At 62.0% G+C, this 20,598-nt stretch overlaps 1 protein-coding gene across 1 annotated transcript in view; it reads left to right on the top strand.

The window, feature by feature from the left end:
- The window catches only part of BSN (bassoon presynaptic cytomatrix protein), a 40,898-nt gene extending 20,802 nt beyond the window's left edge, over window positions 1–20,096 (top strand). Inside the window, exons 4-12 of the mRNA XM_039836814.1 lie at window positions 1–283; window positions 731–7,393; window positions 9,512–11,588; window positions 11,897–12,699; window positions 12,831–12,930; window positions 13,439–13,570; window positions 13,799–13,853; window positions 14,219–14,311; window positions 16,220–20,096. The exon at window positions 1–283 is cut by the window's left edge and continues 272 nt beyond it. Of these exons, the coding sequence (XP_039692748.1) occupies window positions 1–283; window positions 731–7,393; window positions 9,512–11,588; window positions 11,897–12,699; window positions 12,831–12,930; window positions 13,439–13,570; window positions 13,799–13,839 (10,099 nt within the window). The 3' untranslated portion in view covers window positions 13,840–13,853; window positions 14,219–14,311; window positions 16,220–20,096. The remainder of the gene's footprint in view (window positions 284–730; window positions 7,394–9,511; window positions 11,589–11,896; window positions 12,700–12,830; window positions 12,931–13,438; window positions 13,571–13,798; window positions 13,854–14,218; window positions 14,312–16,219) is intronic.
- The last annotated feature ends 502 nt before the right edge of the window (window positions 20,097–20,598 follow it).

Consider the following 20,598-nt stretch of genomic DNA (forward strand, 5'->3'; position numbering starts at 1 on the left):
GCCCACCAAGGCCAGCCCCCTGCCCACCAAGGCCAGCCCCCTGCCCACCAAGGCCAGCCCCCAGGCCAAGCCACTCAGGGCTTCTGAACCGAGCAGGACCCTGAGCAGTGCCCAGGAAAAGAAGACAGGAATCCCAGCTAAAGCTGAGCCTGTGCCGAAACCACCTCCGGACACTACCCTGCCCCCTGGGACTCCAAAAGCAAAAACTGGGGTGCGGAGGACTGAACCTGCCACCCCCGTCGTCAAAGCCGTTCCGGAAGCCCCCAAGGGTGGGGAGGCCGAGGTCAGTCCCACTCACTTCACAGGGACTCTAACTCTTAAGTGGGACAGTCTGGGGACAGGCTTGCTCCCTGGGGGGCTGGGATGTAGGCCTGGGCCTGGCACCTTGGGGTCACGGGAGGTGGCAGGGATGCCCAGATGAAGCCCTTGTGGGCCTAGTGCCTGTGAGTTCTAAGCCGGTCCTGTGTCTGGCATGTTGTTGGATGCTTTTGCTGGGTTTTGCTATCATTAGATCTGGTAAAGATTCTCTTTGAGAACCTAGGGCCGTTTGGGGCTTACCATTGAACCTATAAGTTATTCAAGGCCAGAGAAATGGAATGGGTTGGGGGCTCTGGTCCCTGGGGAGCTAGAGGGACCCTTCCGTAGGGCCTTGGGATTGACGGAGAGGGCTGAGCTCCCCGACAAGCTATCTGCCGTGGGCAGTCAGCGTCTGCTTCTCGCCCTGCTGCAGGAGCCGGTGGGCAAGCCTTACTCGCAGGACCTGTCTCGGAGCCCACAGAGCCTCAGCGACACAGGCTATTCCTCCGATGGCGTCTCCAGCTCCCAGAGCGAGATCACAGGCGTTGTGCAGCAGGAGGTGGAGCAACTGGACAGTGCAGGGGTGACAGGGCCACGCCCACCCAGCCCATCCCAGCTCCACAAGGTGGGGAGCAGCGTGCGGCCTTCGCTGCAGGCCCAGGGCCTGGCCCCCGGTGGTGAGCGGAGCAAGCCACCCCGCAGCAGCAGTGGTGAGGAGCAAAAGCGGCGGCCCCACTCGTTGTCCATCATGCCTGAGGCCTTTGACTCTGATGAGGAGCTGGAGGACATCCTGGAGGAAGAGGAAGGCTCTGTGGAGTGGAGGCGCCAGAGAGAGCAGCAGGACATGGCTGAGTCCTCAGATGACTTTGGCAGCCAGCTGAGGCATGACTACGTGGAGGACAGCAGTGAGGGTGGCCTGTCCCCTCTTCCACCCCCGCCCCCAGCCCGGGCAGCGGAAATGACCGACGAGGAGTTCATGCGACGGCAGATACTGGAGATGAGTGCTGAGGAAGACAACCTGGAAGAGGACGATGAGGCCGCCTCCAGGCATGGCCTGGCTAAACACGGCGCCCAGAAGAGCGGCCCCAGGCCCAAGCCCGAGCCCAGCCAAGAACCAGCAGCACCGCCCAAGAGGCGCCTGCCCCACAATGCCACCACGGGCTATGAGGAGCTGCCCTCTGAGGGGGGCCCAGCCGAGGCCGCTGATGGCACCGGGGCCCTGCAGGGCGGGCTCCGCCGCTTCAAGACCATCGAGCTCAACAGCACGGGCAGCTATGGCCACGAACTGGACCTGGGCCAAGGCCCTGACCCCGGCCTGGACCGGGAGCCTGAGCTGGAGATGGAGAGCCTGACAGGCTCGCCCGAGGACCGCTCCCGCGGGGAGCACTCCTCCACGCTGCCGGCCTCCACACCCAGCTACACGTCGGGCACCTCTCCCACCTCCCTGTCCTCACTGGAGGAGGACAGCGACAGCAGCCCCAGCCGCCGGCAGCGGCTGGAGGAAGCCAAGCAGCAGCGCAAGGCCCGGCACCGCTCCCACGGGCCGCTGCTGCCCACCATCGAGGACTCCTCCGAGGAGGAGGAGCTGCGGGAGGAGGAAGAGCTGCTGCGGGAGCAGGAGAAGATGCGGGAGGTAGAGCAGCAGCGCATCCGCAGCACCGCCCGCAAGACCCGGCGGGACAAGGAGGAGCTGCGGGCCCAGCGGCGGCGCGAGCGCTCCAAGACCCCGCCCAGTAACCTGTCGCCCATAGAGGACGCCTCCCCCACGGAGGAGCTGCGGCAGGCGGCCGAGATGGAGGAGCTCCACCGCTCCTCCTGCTCCGAGTACTCGCCCTCGCCCTCCCTGGACTCGGAGGCGGAGGCCCTGGATGGCGGCCCCTCCAGGCTCTATAAGTCAGGCAGTGAGTACAGCCTGCCCACCTTCATGTCCCTCTACTCACCAACGGAAGTGCCCGTGGGCAGCTCCACCACGCCCAGCTCTGGGCGGCCCCTTAAGAGTGCCGAGGAAGCCTACGAGGAGATGATGCGAAAGGCCGAGCTACTCCAGCGGCAACAGGGCCAGGCAGCAGGGGGCCGGGGGCCCCATGGCGGCCCCTCTCAGCCCACAGGCCCCCGGAGCCAGAGTCCCTTTGAATACCAGGAGCCTCCAGACCATGACTATGGCAGGGCTGCTCAGCCTGCCCCAGACGGTGCGCCGGCCGGCCTGGGAGCAGCTGTGTACGAGGAGATCCTTCAGACGTCACAGAACATTGCCCGCATGCGTCAGGCCTCCTCCCGGGACCTGGCCTTTGCCGAGGACAAAAAGAAGGAGAAGCAGTTTCTGAACGCCGAGAGCGCGTACATGGACCCCATGAAGCAAAATGGCGGCCCGCTTACCCCTGGTACCAGCCCCACCCAGCTGGCTGCCCCTGCGTCCTTCCCCACCTCCACCTCCACCTCCTCCGACGGCAGTGGAGGCCGAGTCATTCCTGATGTCCGCGTCACTCAGCACTTTGCAAAAGAGCCTCAGGACCCTCTCAAGCTACACAGCTCTCCTGCCTCCCCCAGCTCTGCCTCCAAGGAGGTTGGCACAGCCTTTGCCCAGGGCCCTGGGACCCCAGCCACCACAGCTGTGGCTCCCGGTCCACCTGGCCTGCCAAGAGGGTATGTGACCCTGACATCCCCAGCAGGCTCGGAGCGCAGCCCGTCACCATCTTCCACGGCCCACAGCTATGGACAGGGCCCGACCACTGCAAACTATGGGTCCCAAACCGAGGAGCTGCCCCAGGCCCCCAGTGGCCCTGCGGCCAGTGGACGGGCTGCCAGAGAGAAGCCCCCGAGTGTGAGTGATAGCAAGAGTGGCACCCCCCAGGGGTTCTCCTACTTCCCGGGCGCCAGCCCGCCTCTCTCCCCATCTTCTCCCTCAGAGAGCCCCACATTCTCTCCTGGCAAGCTGGGTCCAAGGGCCACTGCAGAGTTCTCTACACAGACGCCAAGCCCTGCCCCTGCCTCAGACATGCCGCGGAGTCCCGGTGGCCCGGCCTCGACCCCCATGGTGGCTCAGGGCACACAAACGCCACAGCGGCCCAGCACGCCACGCCTGGTATGGCAGCAGTCCTCTCGGGAGGCCCCCTTTATGGTCATCACACTGGCATCAGATGCCTCCAGCCAGACCAGGATGGTACATGCCAGTGCCTCCACCTCCCCAGTGTGTTCGCCCACCGACACCCAGCCCACCACCCACAGCTACAGCCAGACAACGCCTCCGAGCGCGTCTCAGCTGTCCTCAGAGCCTCCTGGGCCTCCCGGCTTTCCGCGGGCCCCCAGTGCTGGTGCAGACGGGCCCCTGGCAGTGTACGGCTGGGGCGCCCTCCCTGCCGAGAACATCTCCCTCTGCCGGATCTCCTCCATCCCTGGAACGTCCAGGGTCGAGCCAGGCCCCAGGCCCCCTGGCAGTGCTGTGGTAGACCTCCGCACAGCCGTCAAACCAACGCCCATCATCCTCACTGACCAGGGCATGGACCTGACCTCTCTTGCTGTGGAAGCAAGGAAGTACGGCCTTGCCCTGGATCCAGTCCCGGGACGGCAGTCAACCGCCGTGCAGCCTTTGGTTATCAACCTCAATGCCCAGGAGCAGACTCATGCCTTCCTCAGCACTGCCACCACCGTGAGCATCACCATGGCCTCATCTGTGCTCATGGCTCAGCAAAAGCAGCCCGTGGTCTATGGAGACCCCTTTCAGAGCCGGCTTGACTTTGGCCAGGGTGCGGGAAGCCCCGTGTGCTTGGCTCAGGTCAAGCAGGTAGAGCAGGCCGTCCAGACAGCCCCGTACCGAGGTGGGCCCCGGGGAAGGCCCAGGGAGGCCAAGTTTGCCAGGTACAACCTGCCCAACCAGGTAGCTCCTCTGGCCAGAAGGGACGTTTTGATCACTCCGATGGGCACAGCCCAGAGTGTTGGCCTCAAGTCAGGCCTGGTGCCGGAGCCTGGTGCCGAACCCCACCGGGCTGTCCCCGCAGAGCTGCGGTCTCACGCTCTGCCGGGTGCCAGGAAGCCACACACAGTACTGGTGCAGGTGGGCGAGGGCACGGCAGGCACTGTGACCACACTGCTCCCAGAGGAGCCGGCGGGTGCCCTGGACCTCACTGGGATGAGGCCCGAGAGCCAACTGGCCTGCTGTGACATGGTCTACAAACTCCCCTTTGGCAGCAGCTGCACAGGCACCTTCCACGCTGCCCCCAGCGTACCTGAGAAGAGTGTGGTAGATGTCGCCCCACCTGGCCAAGGTAGCAGCCCCTTCTACAATCCCCGGGACCCTGAGCCTCCAGAGCCCCCCACCTACCGGGCACAGGGGGTAGTGGGGCCTGGGCCGCATGAGGAACAGAGGCCCTGCCCACAGGGCCTCCCTGGCAGGCTGTACTCCTCCATGTCTGACACTAATTTGGCTGAGGCTGGCCTCAACTACCACGCCCACAGGATGGGGCAGCTTTTCCAGGGCCCGGGACGAGACTCGGCTGTGGACCTGAGCTCACTGAAGCAATCCTACAGCCTGGGCTTTGCGGACGGACGCTGCCTCGGGCAGGGCTTGCAGTATGGCTCGTTCACAGACCTGCGCCATCCCACAGACCTTTTGACTCACCCACTCCCCATGCGGCGCTACAGCTCAGTGTCAAACATCTACTCAGACCACAGGTACGGCCCACGGGGAGAGGCAGCTGGCTTCCAAGAGGCCAGCCTGGCCCAGTACAGTGCCACCACAGCCCGTGAGATCAGCCGTATGTGCGCGGCCCTGAACTCCATGGACCAGTACGGAGGGCGGCATGGCAGCGGTGGTGGTGGCGGCCCTGACCTCATGCAGTATCAGCCCCAGCCCGGGCCTGGGCTCAGTGCCCCACAGGGCCTGGCTCCCCTCAGACCTGGCCTCTTGGGGAACCCCACCTTCCCGGAGGGCCACCCAAGTCCTGGGACCCTGGCCCAGTACCGGCCCACGGCAGCCCAGGGAGCGGCAGTCAGACAGCTGCTGCCATCCACAGCCACCGTGCGTGCAGCCGATGGCATGATCTACTCGACTATCAACACCCCAATTGCTGCAACACTGCCCATCACCACCCAGCCTGGCTCCGTATTGCGGCCCATGGTGCGCGGTGGCATGTACAGGCCTTATGCATCTGGTGGGGTCACAGCTGTGCCGCTCGCCAGCCTGACGCGCGTGCCCATCATTGCCCCCCGGGTACCTCTTGGGCCCACAGCGCTGTACCGCTATCCCGCGCCAAGCAGATTCCCCACTGCTTCCAGCGTCCCACCTGCTGAAGGGCCTGTCTACCTGGGGAAGCCTGCCGCTGCCAAGGTGCCAGGGGCTGGGGGCCCACCAAGGCCAGAGCTCCCAGTGGCGGCAGCTCAGGAAGAGCCTCTTTCCACAGCCACCCCTGCTGCTGCCAAGGAGGCTGTAGCAGCCCCAGCCCCAGCCCCTATAGCGGTCCAGAAGCTACCAGTAGACGCTGCTCCTGGGGGCGGCAGTGGGGCCCTCGGCCGGCCAGGGCTCGAGAAGGAGGAAGCGTCGCAGGAGGAGAGGCAGCGGAAGCAGCAGGAGCAGCTGCTGCAGCTGGAGCGGGAGCGGGTGGAGTTGGAGAAGCTGCGGCAACTGCGGCTACAGGAGGAGCTGGAGAGGGAACGGGTGGAGCTGCAGAGGCACCGGGAGGAAGAGCAGCTGCTGGTGCAGCGGGAGCTGCAGGAGCTGCAGACCATCAAGCACCACGTGCTGCAGCAGCAGCAGGAGGAACGTCAGGCCCAGTTCGCCCTGCAGCGGGAGCAGCTGGCGCAGCAGCGTCTGCAGCTGGAGCAGATCCAGCAGCTGCAGCAGCAGCTGCAGCAGCAGCTAGAGGAACAGAAGCAGCGGCAGAAGACCCCGTTCCCTGTGGCCTGTGAGGGACCCGGCCGAGGGCCTCCCCCAGCGGGCACCGAGCTGGCTCAGAACGGCCAATACTGGCCGCCCCTGACCCACGCCGCCTTCATTGCCGTGGCGGGGCCTGAGGGGCCGGGGCAACCTCGGGAGCCCATACTGCACCGTGGTCTCCCCAGCTCCGCCTCGGACATGTCACTGCAGACTGAGGAGCAGTGGGAAGCAGGCCGCAGCGGCCTCAAGAAGCGGCACTCGATGCCACGCCTACGGGACGCCTGCGAGCCAGAGTCGGGACCCGAGCCCTGCGTGGTCCGCAGGATTGCAGACAGCAGCGTGCAGACGGATGACGAGGATGGGGAGAGCCGCTACCTCCTGACCCGGCGGCGCCGGGCACGGCGGAGTGCCGACTGCAGCGTGCAGACAGACGACGAGGACAGTGCCGAGTGGGAGCAGCCGGTGCGCCGCCGCCGGTCCCGTCTTTCTCGCCACTCAGACTCGGGCTCGGACAGCAAACACGACGCTCCTGCCTCGTCATCCACTGCCGCCAGCACTGTGAGGGCCATGAGCAGCGTGGGCATCCAGACCATCAGCGACTGCTCCGTGCAGACAGAGCCTGACCAGCTGCCCAGAGTCTCTCCAGCCATTCACATCACAGCTGCTACTGACCCCAAGGTGGAGATCGTCAAGTACATATCAGCACCAGAGAAGACGGGGCGTGGGGAGAGCCTGGCCTGCCAGACGGAGCCGGACGGGCAGGCCCAGGGGGTGGCCGGGCCGCAGCTCGTGGGGCCAGCTGCCATCAGCCCCTACCTGCCTGGCATCCAGATCGTCACCCCCGGTACCCTGGGCAGATTCGAAAAAAAGAAGCCGGATCCCCTGGAGATTGGATACCAGGCCCACCTGCCCCCGGAGTCCCTCTCACAGCTCGTGAGCCGCCAGCCTCCCAAGTCCCCCCAGGTCCTCTACTCACCAGTCTCACCCCTGTCCCCACACCGGCTCCTGGACGCCTCCTTTGCTTCCAGCGAGAGGCTGAACAAGGCTCACGTGAGTCCCCAGAAGCACTTCGCAGCCGACAGCGCTCTCCGCCAGCAGACGCTGCCTCGCCCCATGAAGACCCTGCAGCGGTCCTTGTCTGACCCTAAGCCCCTCAGCCCCACCGCCGAGGAGTCTGCCAAAGAGAGGTTCTCCCTCTACCAGCACCAGGGGGGACTGGGTAGCCAGGTATGGGCACAGGGGCTGGTCCAGGGTGGGGCAGGGATCTCTGCCTAGTCTGGGGGGCCCCACAGGGCGGCGCTTCTCCTGGGGTGGGGGTGGAGTCACCTCCAGCTCCAGAGGCCCAGAGGAAGGGGTCGAGGATGGAACCTTTCTCGATGCACATCTGGCGGAGCCTGCAGCCTCGCAAGGACATCCTAGGCAAATACACTCTCACATCTGGGCCCCCACAGCCATCCATCCAGACACCACTAGAAACTTCAGCCTCTCCTTACTTGTCCTACCCACCTCCTCCCCCTTCACTGCCTCTGTGGCTCTCCCCTCCAGTCTGGGCCCCTCCCACTCCAAACCCCCAGTGCAGATGTTTCCTGAGAAAATCAGTCACACAGGGACCTGGCTGGGCTGCTCCCCACGCCCCAGCCCTGGCCTGGCTTCCATGGCCCCATAGGAAGCCCAAGCCCCTTGGCCTAGCATTCAAGGCCCATCCAATGAGCTGCAGCATGCTGTCTGCCTCATCTTGTCACCTGCCCCTATCTGGCCCTTAATAAATCTGTCTACACACCTTCTGCTCCCCTAGACAGGGCTCCTGGATCATAAACTTGCCTTTGTCTGTGGTTTTAGTTGCCAGCAATGTTCTCGGACTATGAGAGGTGGCCTGCCATGGGTTGCCGTGGAGAGGAAGATGGGAGTGGCAAGGGCCTAATGCCAGACTTTGAGTGCCAGCCTGAGGAGAATGGCCTTTTTTTGAAGGCTCTTGGAGCCTCTGGGTATCTCAGAAAGCTTCCTGGCCAGAGCGTGGGCACATGGGCTGAAGGAAGAGACTACACAGTTGCCCTGGGGACGGGGTAGTTGCCAGAAGCATCGTGAGGCATATTTGCCCGTTTTCTCGGTGTGCAGGCCAGTGGGGACAGGCATGGGATCAGGAGTCGGGGCTGGCAGCAAGCGCCAGTCAGAGAGACAGGTGGTCTGGCTCCAGGCTCTCAGAGGTCTCAGGGGCCGGCCGTGTGGGGCCAGTCCACGACGGGCGCTGATGGCGTGCAGCCAAAATAACAAGGTGGACAACAGAATGAGGAGTTCAAAAAAGGAAATTTATTCCATTAAAGGCCCACTCTTCATCTGAGGTTTTGGGGCACACGCTCATTCCCTTTATGACGTGGTGAAATAGGCGGGAAGTTTCATGTAGTTTCTTGGCAAGGCAAAATGTAAGGAGCCCAATGTCAGTCCCCGGTGTACTTGGGGGATTTGGGTGGTCCATAAAAGTCCGAAATCCAGGTGCATTCTGGGAAGACTACAAGCTAGAGACAAAAGGAAGACCCAGAGCAAACATTCCAGTAACATGGACTTTCAGGCAATGTGGAGCATCAGGGAAGGCGGGGAGGGCCCCACAGCGGGCAGCGTTAGGGAGCCTTGACCAGGAAGCCATGCAGCAGGAGACAGGGCTGGAGAGCGGGGTGCTGGCAGCTCTAGAGAGTGAGTGACGGGCCGACGGGGCTGCGGAGGGAGCTGGGGGCCAGGCTGAGAGCACAGCCCAGAGGGTTCGGCTGAGGGCGCAGGGCAGCTGGGGGAGGGTCAGCACGTTGCTTCGGAGAGGAGTAGGGCAGGAGGCAAGAAAAGACCAGAGCCTGCAACGACTGACAGACAGTCAGCATGTGCCCCTTCCTCTGATTTTCCAGGGAGCCTGGTGGGCCCAGGACCCACGCCATTCCTGTCCATGTCACTCCATGGCCCTTGGCCCCTACCTGCTGCTAGGACCCAAACCCCAAGCCAGACCTGTACACTCAGTACACTCAGTGGGAGGTTGAGGGTGGCAAGCCCACTGGACACGTGCAGGGGTCTCAGAGCCAGGCCATTACTAGAAAGCAGCACAGAGGGGCCTCTGCTCCTTCTCTGCCCTCCTGCTGCACAGAGCACTGGGAAAGAGAGGGCCTGTAAAACGATTATAGGCCAGAGGTGATCTCCAAGGCCAGGGGGTGGGCTGGGCAGGCCTTGAGGCTGCCTGGTGAATCAGGGCGCTGACAAGCTGGAGCCCAGCTCCTGCCCCAGCCCAAGCCAGGGCTCTTTCACCCCGTGCCCTGCCAAGCCATCCGCACCTCGGGTCTCAGTGCCCCGCCCTTCCCTCTGTCTCAGGTGTCGGCGCTGCCACCCAACGGCCTGGTCCGCAAGGTGAAGCGGACACTGCCCAGCCCCCCTCCAGAGGAGGCTCATCTGCCCCTGGCTGGCCAGGCCCCCCCACAGCTGTATGCGGCCAGCCTGCTGCAGCGTGGCCTGGCAGGGCCCACCGCTGTCCCTGCCACCAAGGCCAGTCTGCTCCGGGAGCTGGACCGGGACCTGCGGCTTGTGGAACATGAATCCACCAAGCTGCGCAAGAAGCAGGCAGAGCTGGATGAAGAGGAGAAGGAGATTGACGCCAAGCTCAAGTACCTGGAGCTGGGCATCACACAGCGCAAAGAGTCTTTGGCCAAAGACCGGGGTGGCCGTGACTACCCACCCCTGCGTGGTCTCGGCGAGCACCGTGACTACCTGTCGGACAGTGAGCTCAACCAGCTGCGGCTCCAGGGCTGCGCCACTCCCGCCGGCCAGTATGCAGACTTCCCTGTCACTGCTGCTGCTCCTGCCACCCCCTCCGGCCCCACTGCCTTCCAGCAGCCCCGCTTCCCACCTCCAGCCCCACAGTACATTGCAGGCAGCAGCGGGCCGACTCTGAATGGATTCCCAGCCCACCAAGCACCCACCTACCCCGGTCCCAGCACGTACCCAGCACCTGCCTTTACTCCCGGCACCAGCTACCCAGCTGAGCCTGGCTTGCCAAGCCAGCAGACTTTCCGTCCCACAGGCCTTTATGCAGCCCAAACACCTATGCCAACCACACAGGGCACGCTTTTCCCAGTAACAGCTGATGGCCGTGGCCCCCACCAGAAGCCACGCCAGACATCACTAGTTGACTTGGAGCAGAAGGTACCCACCAACTATGAGGTGATCGCCAGCCCTGTTGTGGCCATGTCTTCAGCCCCATCTGAAACCAGCTACAGTGGCCCAGCAGTAAGCAACAGCTACGAGCAGGGCAAGGCCCCTGAGCTGCCTCGGGCCACGGACCGCAGCAGCGTGAGTCTGAGCCCCGCCCCCACCTACCCCTCTGACTCACACTATGCCAGCCTAGAGCAGAATGTCCCTCGGAACTATGTGATGATCGACGACATCAGTGAGCTGACCAAGGACAGCACCTCCACTGCCCCTGACAGCCAGCGACTGGAGTCTCTGGGACCAAGCAGCAGTGGGCGTCCAGGGAAAGAGCCGGTGGAACCAGATGTGCTTGAGGGGCCCCCGCTGCCCTGCTGCTATGCCCGAGGGGAGGAAGAATCCGAGGAGGACTCTTACGACTCCCGTGGGAAGAGCGGCCATCACCGGAGCATAGAGAGTGACGGCCGACCAGCTAGCGCTCACTATTACAGTGACAGTGACTACCGCCACGGGGCTCGAGCTGAGAAGTACGGTCCAGGCCCTGTGGGGCCCAAGCATCCCTCCAAGAGCCTCGCCCCAGCTGCCGTCTCCTCAAAGCGCAGCAAGCACCGGAAGCAGGGCATGGAGCAGAAGATCTCCAAGTTCTCGCCCATCGAAGAGGCCAAGGATGTGGAGTCAGACCTGGCCTCCTACCCCTCCCCAGCAGTCAGCAGTGGCCTAGTCTCTCGAGGCAGGAAGTTTCAGGATGAAATCACCTACGGGCTCAAGAAGAACGTGTATGAGCAGCAGAGGTCCTACGGGGTATCCAGCCGGGACCAAGTGGAGGAGGATGACCGTGTGTACAGTGGGAGCAGCCGGTCCCGGGTGACATCTGCATACAGTGGGGAGAAGCTGTCCAGCCGTGACTTTGGTGGCCGGGGCAAGGGATATGAGCGGGAACGGGAGGCTGTGGAGCGACTTCAAAAAGCGGGCCCCAAGCCCTCATCCCTGAGCATGGCCCATGGTCGGGCCCGGCCCCCCATGCGGAGCCAGGCCTCTGAAGAGGAGAGCCCTGTCAGCCCCATGGGACGGCCCCACCCCGCCGGGGGCACCCTTCCACCCGGGGACACCTGTCCCCAGTTCTGCTCCAGCCACTCCATGCCCGACGTCCAGGAGCATGTCAAGGACGGACCGCGGGCCCACACATATAAGCGTGAGGAAGGCTACATCCTGGACGATGCCCACTGCGTAGTTTCCGACAGCGAAGGTAATGGCAGCTGGGGGTGATTTCTGCAGATGCTCAGCACCTGGGGGGCCTGCCTGCCCATGGGGCCCTGAGCCCTGAGATGTCCCAGTGGGGCTCGGCCTGGCGCCTCATGCAGTGGGCCTTGCCGCCGGCCCCCCTCCTCGCCTTCTCCACCCGCACCCTGGCCCCAGTTGGGGGAGGGTGGGCCAGGGGCCCAGTGTTATGTTTGTGGCTATGGCGCCCACTCTGGTTTCCTTGCATGGCTTCAGCTGGGCCTCCCCCTGCGGCCAACCTGGGGGTTGACGGTGTTCTGTTTTTGGTCTCTGAAGCATATCACCTGGGCCAGGAGGAGACAGACTGGTTTGATAAGCCCCGGGATGCCCGCTCTGACCGGTTCAGGCACCATGGGGGCCACGCAGTCTCCTCCTCCTCCCAGAAGCGAGGCCCTGCCAGGCACAGCTACCATGACTACGACGAGCCCCCCGAAGAGGGCCTGTGGCCACATGATGAGGGTGGCCCGGGCCGCCATGCCTCAGCCAAGGAACACCGGCACCACAGTGACCACGGGCGGCACTCAGGCCGCCACGCTGGCGAGGAGCCGAGCCGGCGTGCTGCCAAACCACATGGTCGGGACCTGGGTCGCCATGAGGCCCGGCCTCACCCTCAGCCCAGCCCTGCCCCGGCCATGCAGAAGAAGAGTCAGCCTGGGTACCCCAGCTCCGCCGAATACTCACAGCCATCCCGTGTTCCGTCAGCATACCATCATGCCTCTGACAGCAAGAAGGGCTCCCGGCAGGCCCACGCGGGGCCCGCCGCACCGCAGCCAAAGCCAGAACCCCCGTCGCAGCCTCAGCCGCAGGGTCGGCAGGCGCCTCCAGGGCCACAGCAGTCACAGCCGCCGCCATCCAGGCAGACGCCCTCAGCAGCATCGTCACGCCAGCCGCAGACCCAGCAGCAGCAGCCGCAGCCACAAGGTCACGGGCTACAGCACCCCCAGCAAACCCCATCGCAGGCTCGGCTGCCGCAGCAGGGCCAGCCACCTGCCCGGGGCCTGGCCTCTGCTGCCAGCCAGCCAGCGGGGAAGCCTCAGCCGGGCCCCACGACAGCCACAGGCCCCCAGCCAGCAGGACCGGTACGTAGGGCTCCAGCGCGGGGATCCTACCCGGGGCGGATGCTGCGGCTCCAGCTTGCACATCCCCCTGGTTCCAGGCTGGGCGTGGGCAGAGTCGGCGTGCGGTGTTCAGCTCTGGTTCTGTGTTGCAGCCACGAGCAGAGCAGGCAAATGGCTCTAAAGGGGCAGCCAAAGCACCCCAGCAGGGGAGGCCTCCTCAGGCCCAGCCACCACCGGGACCTGGACCCACAGGTGAGCCTACCCTTTGGTGCCCTCAGCATTGACCCAGAGAACCTGGGCTGCCCTCCCTACACCCACAGGCGCCCCGAGCTCCCCTGAATTGCATGTCCTCACTGCTCCCTGAGAAGTGCCCAGTGGGTTAGAATGAGCAATGGGGTCACCAGCACTGGGGCCTTAAGGCCCAGGCAGCTCTGGGCAGGGAACCTGGAAGGGACTAGTGAGCACGGGGCCGGGACCACGGCCTCTTACGCTCTCCCTCCTCCCCCTTCCCTCCTCTCTTCCAGCTTCTCATCCTCCTCTGTTTTTCCTTCCTTTCTCCTTCTTTACTTTCTTCAACTTCCTTTTTTCTGCTTCTTCCCACTTTTGTTCTTCCTGTTCTTCTCTTTATTTCTCTATCTTCCTCCTCGCCCTCCCCCTGCACAGGGTACCTGTGTTCAGGTTCCCTCATGGCTACTCTCCCACTGGGAACCTGAAGAGCCAGGCCAAGCTTGGCTCATGATGGTGGCTTCTTTCCCCCTAGGCGTGAAGGCTGGAGCCAGGCCTGGAGGGACCCCCGGGGCTCCTGCCGGCCAGCCGGGTGCCGATGGGGAGAGCGTGCTCTCCAAGATCCTCCCCGGCGGGGCAGCAGAGCAGGCCGGCAAGCTGACAGAAGGTAAGCGCTGCCTGCAGCCAGGTCCAGGTGGGCAGCTGCTCCAGGCCCCGGCAGTGGTCGGGCCTGGGGAATGATTCCAGGCTCGGTCACCCAGGCGCAGGCTGGCCCGGTGGTTCTTGGGGGAATCTCTGCCCCTTGGGCTGAGCTTGGCTTCACTGTGCCAAATGGCCCTGACTGTCTGGGAGTCTGGCTCAACTTCCTGACGCCTCTCCTTTTTCTATGTCACAGCCGTCTCTGCTTTTGGCAAAAAATTCTCCTCATTCTGGTGACCGTGCCCTGCAGGGTGAGTATGAGCTACCTGTACCCAGCCTCCCCCAGGAAAGGTCTGAGGTGTTCACGTGGGGCCTCTGAGTCCTGAGGGGCCCTCTACGAGGAGTCCGGTCTTCAGCAGCAGGTGGCGTGGCCAGAGCGGCAGTGTCCTCTCCTGCGAGTGTGGGTGGGGGAGGAGGAGGAGAAGGGACCCTGTGCACAGAGGCCCCAACATGCGGCCCACTCAGTGGAGGTCCCCAGCAAAGGGAAGCTGGGGCCCCTGTCCCTTTGTCCTGCTCCACCGCCCCCTGTCCCTCTTGCAGCTGAGTTGGCCTTAGGTTGGGTTGGAGGGGCCTGGGGTACAGCTCCCCCCAGCCCTCCTCTGTAAATGTTCCACAGGCTCTCGAAGAGACGAAGGGAGACGATACCATTGCTGTGGAAAAATCTCTGGAGTCCGAGGCCTGGGCGCAGCTCTGAACTCTGCGTATAACAGTGAGTGTCAGGACTGGGGGGCGGGGGGCATGGCTGGCCACGGCCTGGCTGACTAGACCCACCCAGTTCCTACAAGCAGGGCCTAGGAAGGGCCTGGTGGGCTTCCTTCAGCTGCGACTGGCCCAGAAGCTACCTGGGAGGCAGAGACCACTGGGCATGGAGTCAAGACACTGTTGACTTCACACGTTGAGCTCATGACCCATACATAAGAAGGAGGAGCAGAATGAGCAGAAAGGCTGACTGGAAAGGGACAGAGAGGAAAGGGAGGTCACCAGGACAGGTAGTCTCAGCCCCAGGCCAGGTCAGCCCAGGGAGAGAGTGGAAGGGCCTCAGGATGGGAGCCCTGGCTCTGTCTGGGCTGCAGTGGCCAAGGCAGGATGAGACGCCTCCTCCTGGAAGCTTCTCCAGCTTTGGCCCTGCCTCTGTAGGGGAGGAGGAGGAGGTCATTCAGGATGGTGGGAGGGTGGCCTGGCTGCTCTGTGCACAGCCGAGAACCAACTCCTAACATGTCGCGGCCCTGGGGCCCTCGTCCTCTCTCCCTGGCCGCCTCTCAGGTTGAGTACAGACAATTGGGTGCTTCTCATGGGAGGCCGGCATGTGTGCAGCAAGGCCAAATGGTCACCAAGCCAATCAGAAGACAGCCCTGCTTCAGCCAGGCCTGCTGGTGGGAAGGGGCTGGGGTGTTACAGAAAGGGCCGCCTGTCTCTAGAGGAACGGCGAGGGACTGGAGGGGCCCAGTCTTCCATCCGCTTACTCACTTATTTGTCAAGCCCTAGGTAGTGGCCGGGCTCTGTTCCACATGCTGGGGATACAGCGGGGAACAAAACCAAGTCCCTGCCCTGACAGTCCATTGAGGGAGACAGAGAATAAATACTTTAAAAACTAAAAATTAGATTTAAAAGATAATTTCTGAAGGCGCTAAGTGCTGTGAAGCCCACGATGCAGGGTTCTGGGCAGAGGGATGAGCTCTAGAAGAGTAGGTGGTGTGAGCTAAGGCTCAAGGGAGGAGAGGAGGCAGGATGTCCCCGGGTGAGGAGACAGCACCAACAGAGGCTCTGATGCCATACGAGACAGGCGGGCCTCGGGGACAGACGAAAGGCCTGCACAGCCGGAGGTGGCCAGGGTGAAGGCTGAGGGATGGGAGCCAGCTAGGGTGGGCTTTGTAGCCAAAGAGCCTGCAACGTGCTCTAATTTCAGTCGCCACGAGGCAGCACCCGCAGCGTTCTTCCCACCTGAGCCCCGCGATGGCAGGCTCCCTGCTGCTGTCCTGCTCGGCCAAATGTTTCCTCACAGTGGCCCCGGAACGGACGTGGAATCGGCAGTTGGGCTGAGGGAAGGGGGAGCTCATGGCCAGGTTCCCCGCGGTACCCACCTTGGGTTTAGGGCCGGGGCTCCATCACTGAGGAGGGAGGGGAGCCACAGGCATGGCTTTGTTCTGTGTCCTGCCACGTGACGTGGGTGGGCCACTGAGACCGGTAACTTTGCAGTTAAGGAATCTCCCGTGAGTTCTGGCATTTGGCCAATGACTGGGCTGAGCAGGCAGCGCTTCTGTGAGTGTCCCTGTCCTCGTGTCTTTTATGGTAGTTTCACAAGTAGGCTGGGTGAGGCCTGCCATTTTAAACAAAATCCTGTCTTCCTCACTCAAGCAAAACAGAAAGCAACTTGTGTTACGTTATTGTCCCTTCCTGGCCCATGTGATTCTTCTTTCTTCCTGTCCTTCTCTTTGTGACCTCAAAGCTGCCCAAGCACCCGTGTCCCCAAGCCTCAGTGGGTGGGACGGGTGTGTGCGGAGGAGGCAGGCCATCGACAGGTGACAGACAATTGAGAGGACAGGGCCGGGGAGCAGCCGCCACAGTTCTTCACGAAATCCTTCTTTCTCTCCTTTCCTCCCTCCTTTTCTCCTCCAAGCATCTCCGATCTGCCGAGCCCTTGGCCCACAGACTCACCAGGTGGGACGTGGCAGGGAGCCTCAGCTGAGGCAGGATGTTTTCTCACAGCAGCTGCCTGGGCGAAGCATCTGCTGGACGAGTGGGACCACTGGCCCGGGGGACCTTTGATTGTCTTTCCAGAGACCCTGCCCTCCCCGGGGCACCATCTTCGAGGCGTCGCCGTGGTCGGGAGGGAGGAGCCCCCTCCAGAAACCCTGCCACGTGGGCCCTGCTGCTCCTCCCGCAGCCACCTTCTGCGGCCCGGCCGGCCGGGCTCCCAATGCGTTATACACAGAGTTCGGGCGCACGCCGCCTGCTTCACCGATGCCGCCCACCCTCCACGATGCCAGAGGTTTTTCCACAGCCTTGGAGAGGGGCTTTCACGGAGGGCGGGGCCCCGGGCTCTGTTTCCTTCACATTCCAGCTGGTCCGGACCCCTCCGTGGCCACAGGGCCCTGCCCCCCTCACCCTGTCTTCCGGGTGACATCGGAGCAGACTTCCATGTGGCTAGTGTGGGGTTGGGAGAACTTTACAAACATTAGGACCTAACACTGTCTTATTGATGAAATACGAGGCCATAGCACCGAAAAGCAGCGTGGGCGCCGGCTGAGGCTTCTCCCAGCCCATGGGTGGCAGTGTGCTAGCACGCCTGCCACCATCTCTAAGCCATCCCCCCCAGACATCATGAGCATCCCAGCAGCACCGCCATTGTCTCGACCAGCCGGCTCCTCGTTTGTACACCTGGGGATTTCTTTTGATTTCAAGAACAGCCTTAATTATTTCAGTTTGATTTACATGTATACCTCATAGACATTTTTCTTTTGTTCCTCTCTCCTCTCCTCTCTCTTTGCTCACCTCCTTTCCTCTCCCCTCCCCCACCCCCTGTGACCGATGGTTTGGTTTCCTCTCTGCTCTGTCCCTGCTCAGCACAGGGAGAAAGTTGACTTAGAAGCAATAGTGGGCAGCAGGCCACCAAGAGCACAACCCCAGGGCGAGGTCTGGGGAGGCCCCTCAGCCCGCCTGTTTACTGTGCAATTCCAGTCCTTCTTAAGCCATCACCAGTGGGCGCACTCGGAGCGGAGGGGCCAGGGCTTCTGCCAGCCGAGGAAGGGCCCAGAGCCCCGTGTTGGGAAATGTGGCACCATCCGTCCACCTGGCGGACTGGGCAGCATTCCTCCCCAAGGCCCTTCCCTTTGGGACTTCCTTTTATCTTGGGCACAGCCACAAGTCTCATCTCTAACGTTCTATGCAATGAAATATAAACCCTCAAAGACAACTGTTAATATTTAATAAATTCCATGTTATGTATAAGGAGTTAATTGCAAACGTGCAATTGAGAAACTGGATAGATACGCTCATATCAAACCCCCCACCCCAGCCCACCTCGATCCCGTGTGTGTGAAATTCTCAGTCTGTGGCATGTTTGACCTGTGGCAAGACTCGCTGCTGTCAGGCGAGTCCCCGCCTGTCCCGCAGTGGAGCATGCACAGCTCACAGCCTCTCTGCACGACTTCATCCATTTTAAATGCTCGACCCTCTTGCTTGGAGTTCTTTTTGCCTCGAAACCTCTCCTTCAGGAGCGCTTCTAGCTGACTTCTGCACGAGCTAGTGAGGACCTGCTGGAATTGTCGCCTGAGCATGCTGGGCTGCGGGCCAGGCAGCGCGAAACCCCACATGCCCTGCAGGTTTCTCTGACCAAGGCGGCAGGTAAAAAGGAGTCTCTGGAGTGGACACGCTGGGGGAGTCTGCGCAGGATGTGTGCGCGCGCGCGAACATTCAGGTTTCCCGTGATATTCTGAAGGTTTCCACCTGTAAGTCGCTCCCCTTCTTACCCCAGCCCTGAGCCAGAGGCATCAGGCCGTCCCTTCCCAGTGATGCGCTGCTCAAGGGCAAAGCCGGGCCTTGCCGTGTCCTAGGGAGTCCAGCTCCTGACTGTACTGCTCCATGCCTCTCCTCTGTAGCTAGGTGGCTCAAAGGTCTATGAACCAAGAGTTGGGTCCAGGGGGTCAAAGGATGCTCAGGAAGAGCTGGATATGTGGCACTTAATGGTGAGAACAGCTGACAATGTCATCTTGGACCAGAGCAGGTGTTCGTATAGACAGTGGCTTCAAGCTGAGTTTCTTGGGAGGCTTCTCAACAGCAAAACTTCGAGAGTCCTGTTGTGACCTTCTCTGCCAGAACCCCTGCCCACACTCATCTCTGAAGCCCGAGAATCCTGCTGCGCACCAGCTCCTCGACAACCGAGCCTGGAGCGCAGCAGGCAGTGGCCGCCTGGCCCCTCCAGGCTTGGCTCCCCTCCAGATGGCTCTGGTTTGCGTCGCGCACTTCTCAGGGTCCACATTTCTCATGTTTTCCCACAAGGTCCATGCGTCCCTTCAGAGAGGGTCCTGGCACACCTCTGGCGGCTGTGGGTGGGACAAGAGGCTATCGGCCTCTGTGTTGGCCTGAGACCCTGGTCCTCCAGGATTTGGGCCTCACCCAACCCATAGGACACCTGCCTCATCCGAGATCAGGCCTGGGCTGAGGGAGGCCACCCTCCATCACTTCTGACCACCTCTGACCACCCAGGGCCAGGTCGATGTGAGGATGTGCCTAGTGGTCGGATACATGGGGGCCCGAGTCAGTAATCCTTCTCACTAAAGGCCAGGGGATTGGGACCAGGAACAAGGACCAGACAGGTCAGCCTCCATCAGAGCCAGTCTCAGGCTCTAAAATACTGACTTTTCAGCAAATTTCCTTTCTGACCAAGCCCTCTGAATTTGAAATTTCTGACTTCTGCCACTCCCCACCCTACAGTGTGCCCACAAGAAACATCTGTACTGATCACCCCTTGTGAAGGTAGCTGAAACAGGCTTCTGGGCCACGGGTGTCCTGGCCTTTGTGTAGAAGCGGCTGTGGCTCTGGGGGTACTGCAGCCAGAGGCTAAGGGACCAGCATTTGGTGCCTTGGGCAATGAGGAGCATCAAACACATCTCCAAATGGGTACAGGGTCTGTGGGATGCAGCCCAGGCCTTCTCCATACCTGCCTCCCCAGTGTCATTAGCAAGGGCATTGCCTCCTCTGCTCACTTCAGGGCCCAATACACTCACTTCGCAGTGACACCACCCCTTCTCCACCCTCTGCTTAGTCCTTGGGAAGAGAGTATGGTCTCAGGGCCCGTGAGGTGAGGGCAGCAATGGCAGCAACTGTGGCCTGTCTTCTGGAGCCTGTGGGGAGTTTTCCAGGCAGATCCTTTGCCATGGCAGCATGGTCTTGACCTGTTGGCCCCTGCCTGCTCTCATGATCCCCTCCCTCCATTTTGTAAATACTCGTCATCGTGGACAGGCCTGATCAACTGAAACTCCTCAGAGATGTCACCTCCGTCTCCCTGGGTACCCGCAGCCCTGCTGCTGTGTGTACTGGGATGGCACTGGAGAACCGTGGAAGTCGTGAGATATTGTGTGTGCATGTGAACAAGCGCGCGAGTGGGTTGTGTGCGTGTCTGCCTCATCCAGCCTCTGGGATCAAAGCAGCTCCTCTCTCCAAGTGCAGTGCCCTGGAGAGGGGTGGCCTCCCAGCGCCTTCCTCCGCTAGCTTTCATGTCTTGTTTTTGCTTTCCCCTCCTTCCCTCCCTCCCTCCCTCCCTCCCTTTCTTTCCTTCTCTCCTTCTTTATTTGAGGGGGGAAGAGTGCTGTACAAAGTCAAACAAACAAGTTTACAGTTGTAAGTGCAATGACCCGAGTCCTCCACGTGACCTTGTGAAACGTGTGCCGTCCTCCTGTGCTCTGTGAGAACTCGTGGTACTTCAGTGTCCCTCCCCCTGTATTGTGACAAGGTAATTCTGTGGTATCAGAATAAAAGGACTTGATATAAACAACCTACAGACTGTCTCTGGGATGGTGTCTGAAATGGGAAGGCTTAGCCGGAGGAAAAAATCCCCAAACCTGTGACAGTCCTGTCTGCTGACAGTTAAAAGGAAAAGAGTGAAAAGAGCAAAGATGCAGACGTGTTGGCAGGGCCAGGGCTGCGTCCCCGCCGAGCTGTCCAGAGTCAGTGGGCCCTCCACGAAGGCACCCCAGGTCAGGTCCCAAGCTCGGACCTGGAGGGGTGGTTAATTCACTGTGCAGACCATTGACGGACGGTGCTTCCTTAGCCCCTGAGTGTCCAGGCTGCACAGTTTTCTGTGGCCTGGTTCTGGGGAAACAGATAAGCAGGGGCTGCCCCCTGGTGCTGCCAACAAGCCCTACATCTGTCTGCCTTGCTGTCTACTGCAGCCCCTAAACTGCTAGGGCCGCCAGCCCTTCGCCCTTCCCTAGAAGGACAGGAGAACCTCCTTACTAAAGTAACCCAGAGCTGCTAGAAGCTTTTTTTAGAAAGTTT

Source organism: Pteropus medius, unplaced genomic scaffold (assembly GCF_902729225.1).
Source record: "Pteropus medius unplaced genomic scaffold, Ma_sr-lr_union100, whole genome shotgun sequence".
NCBI lineage: Eukaryota > Metazoa > Chordata > Mammalia > Chiroptera > Pteropodidae > Pteropus > Pteropus medius.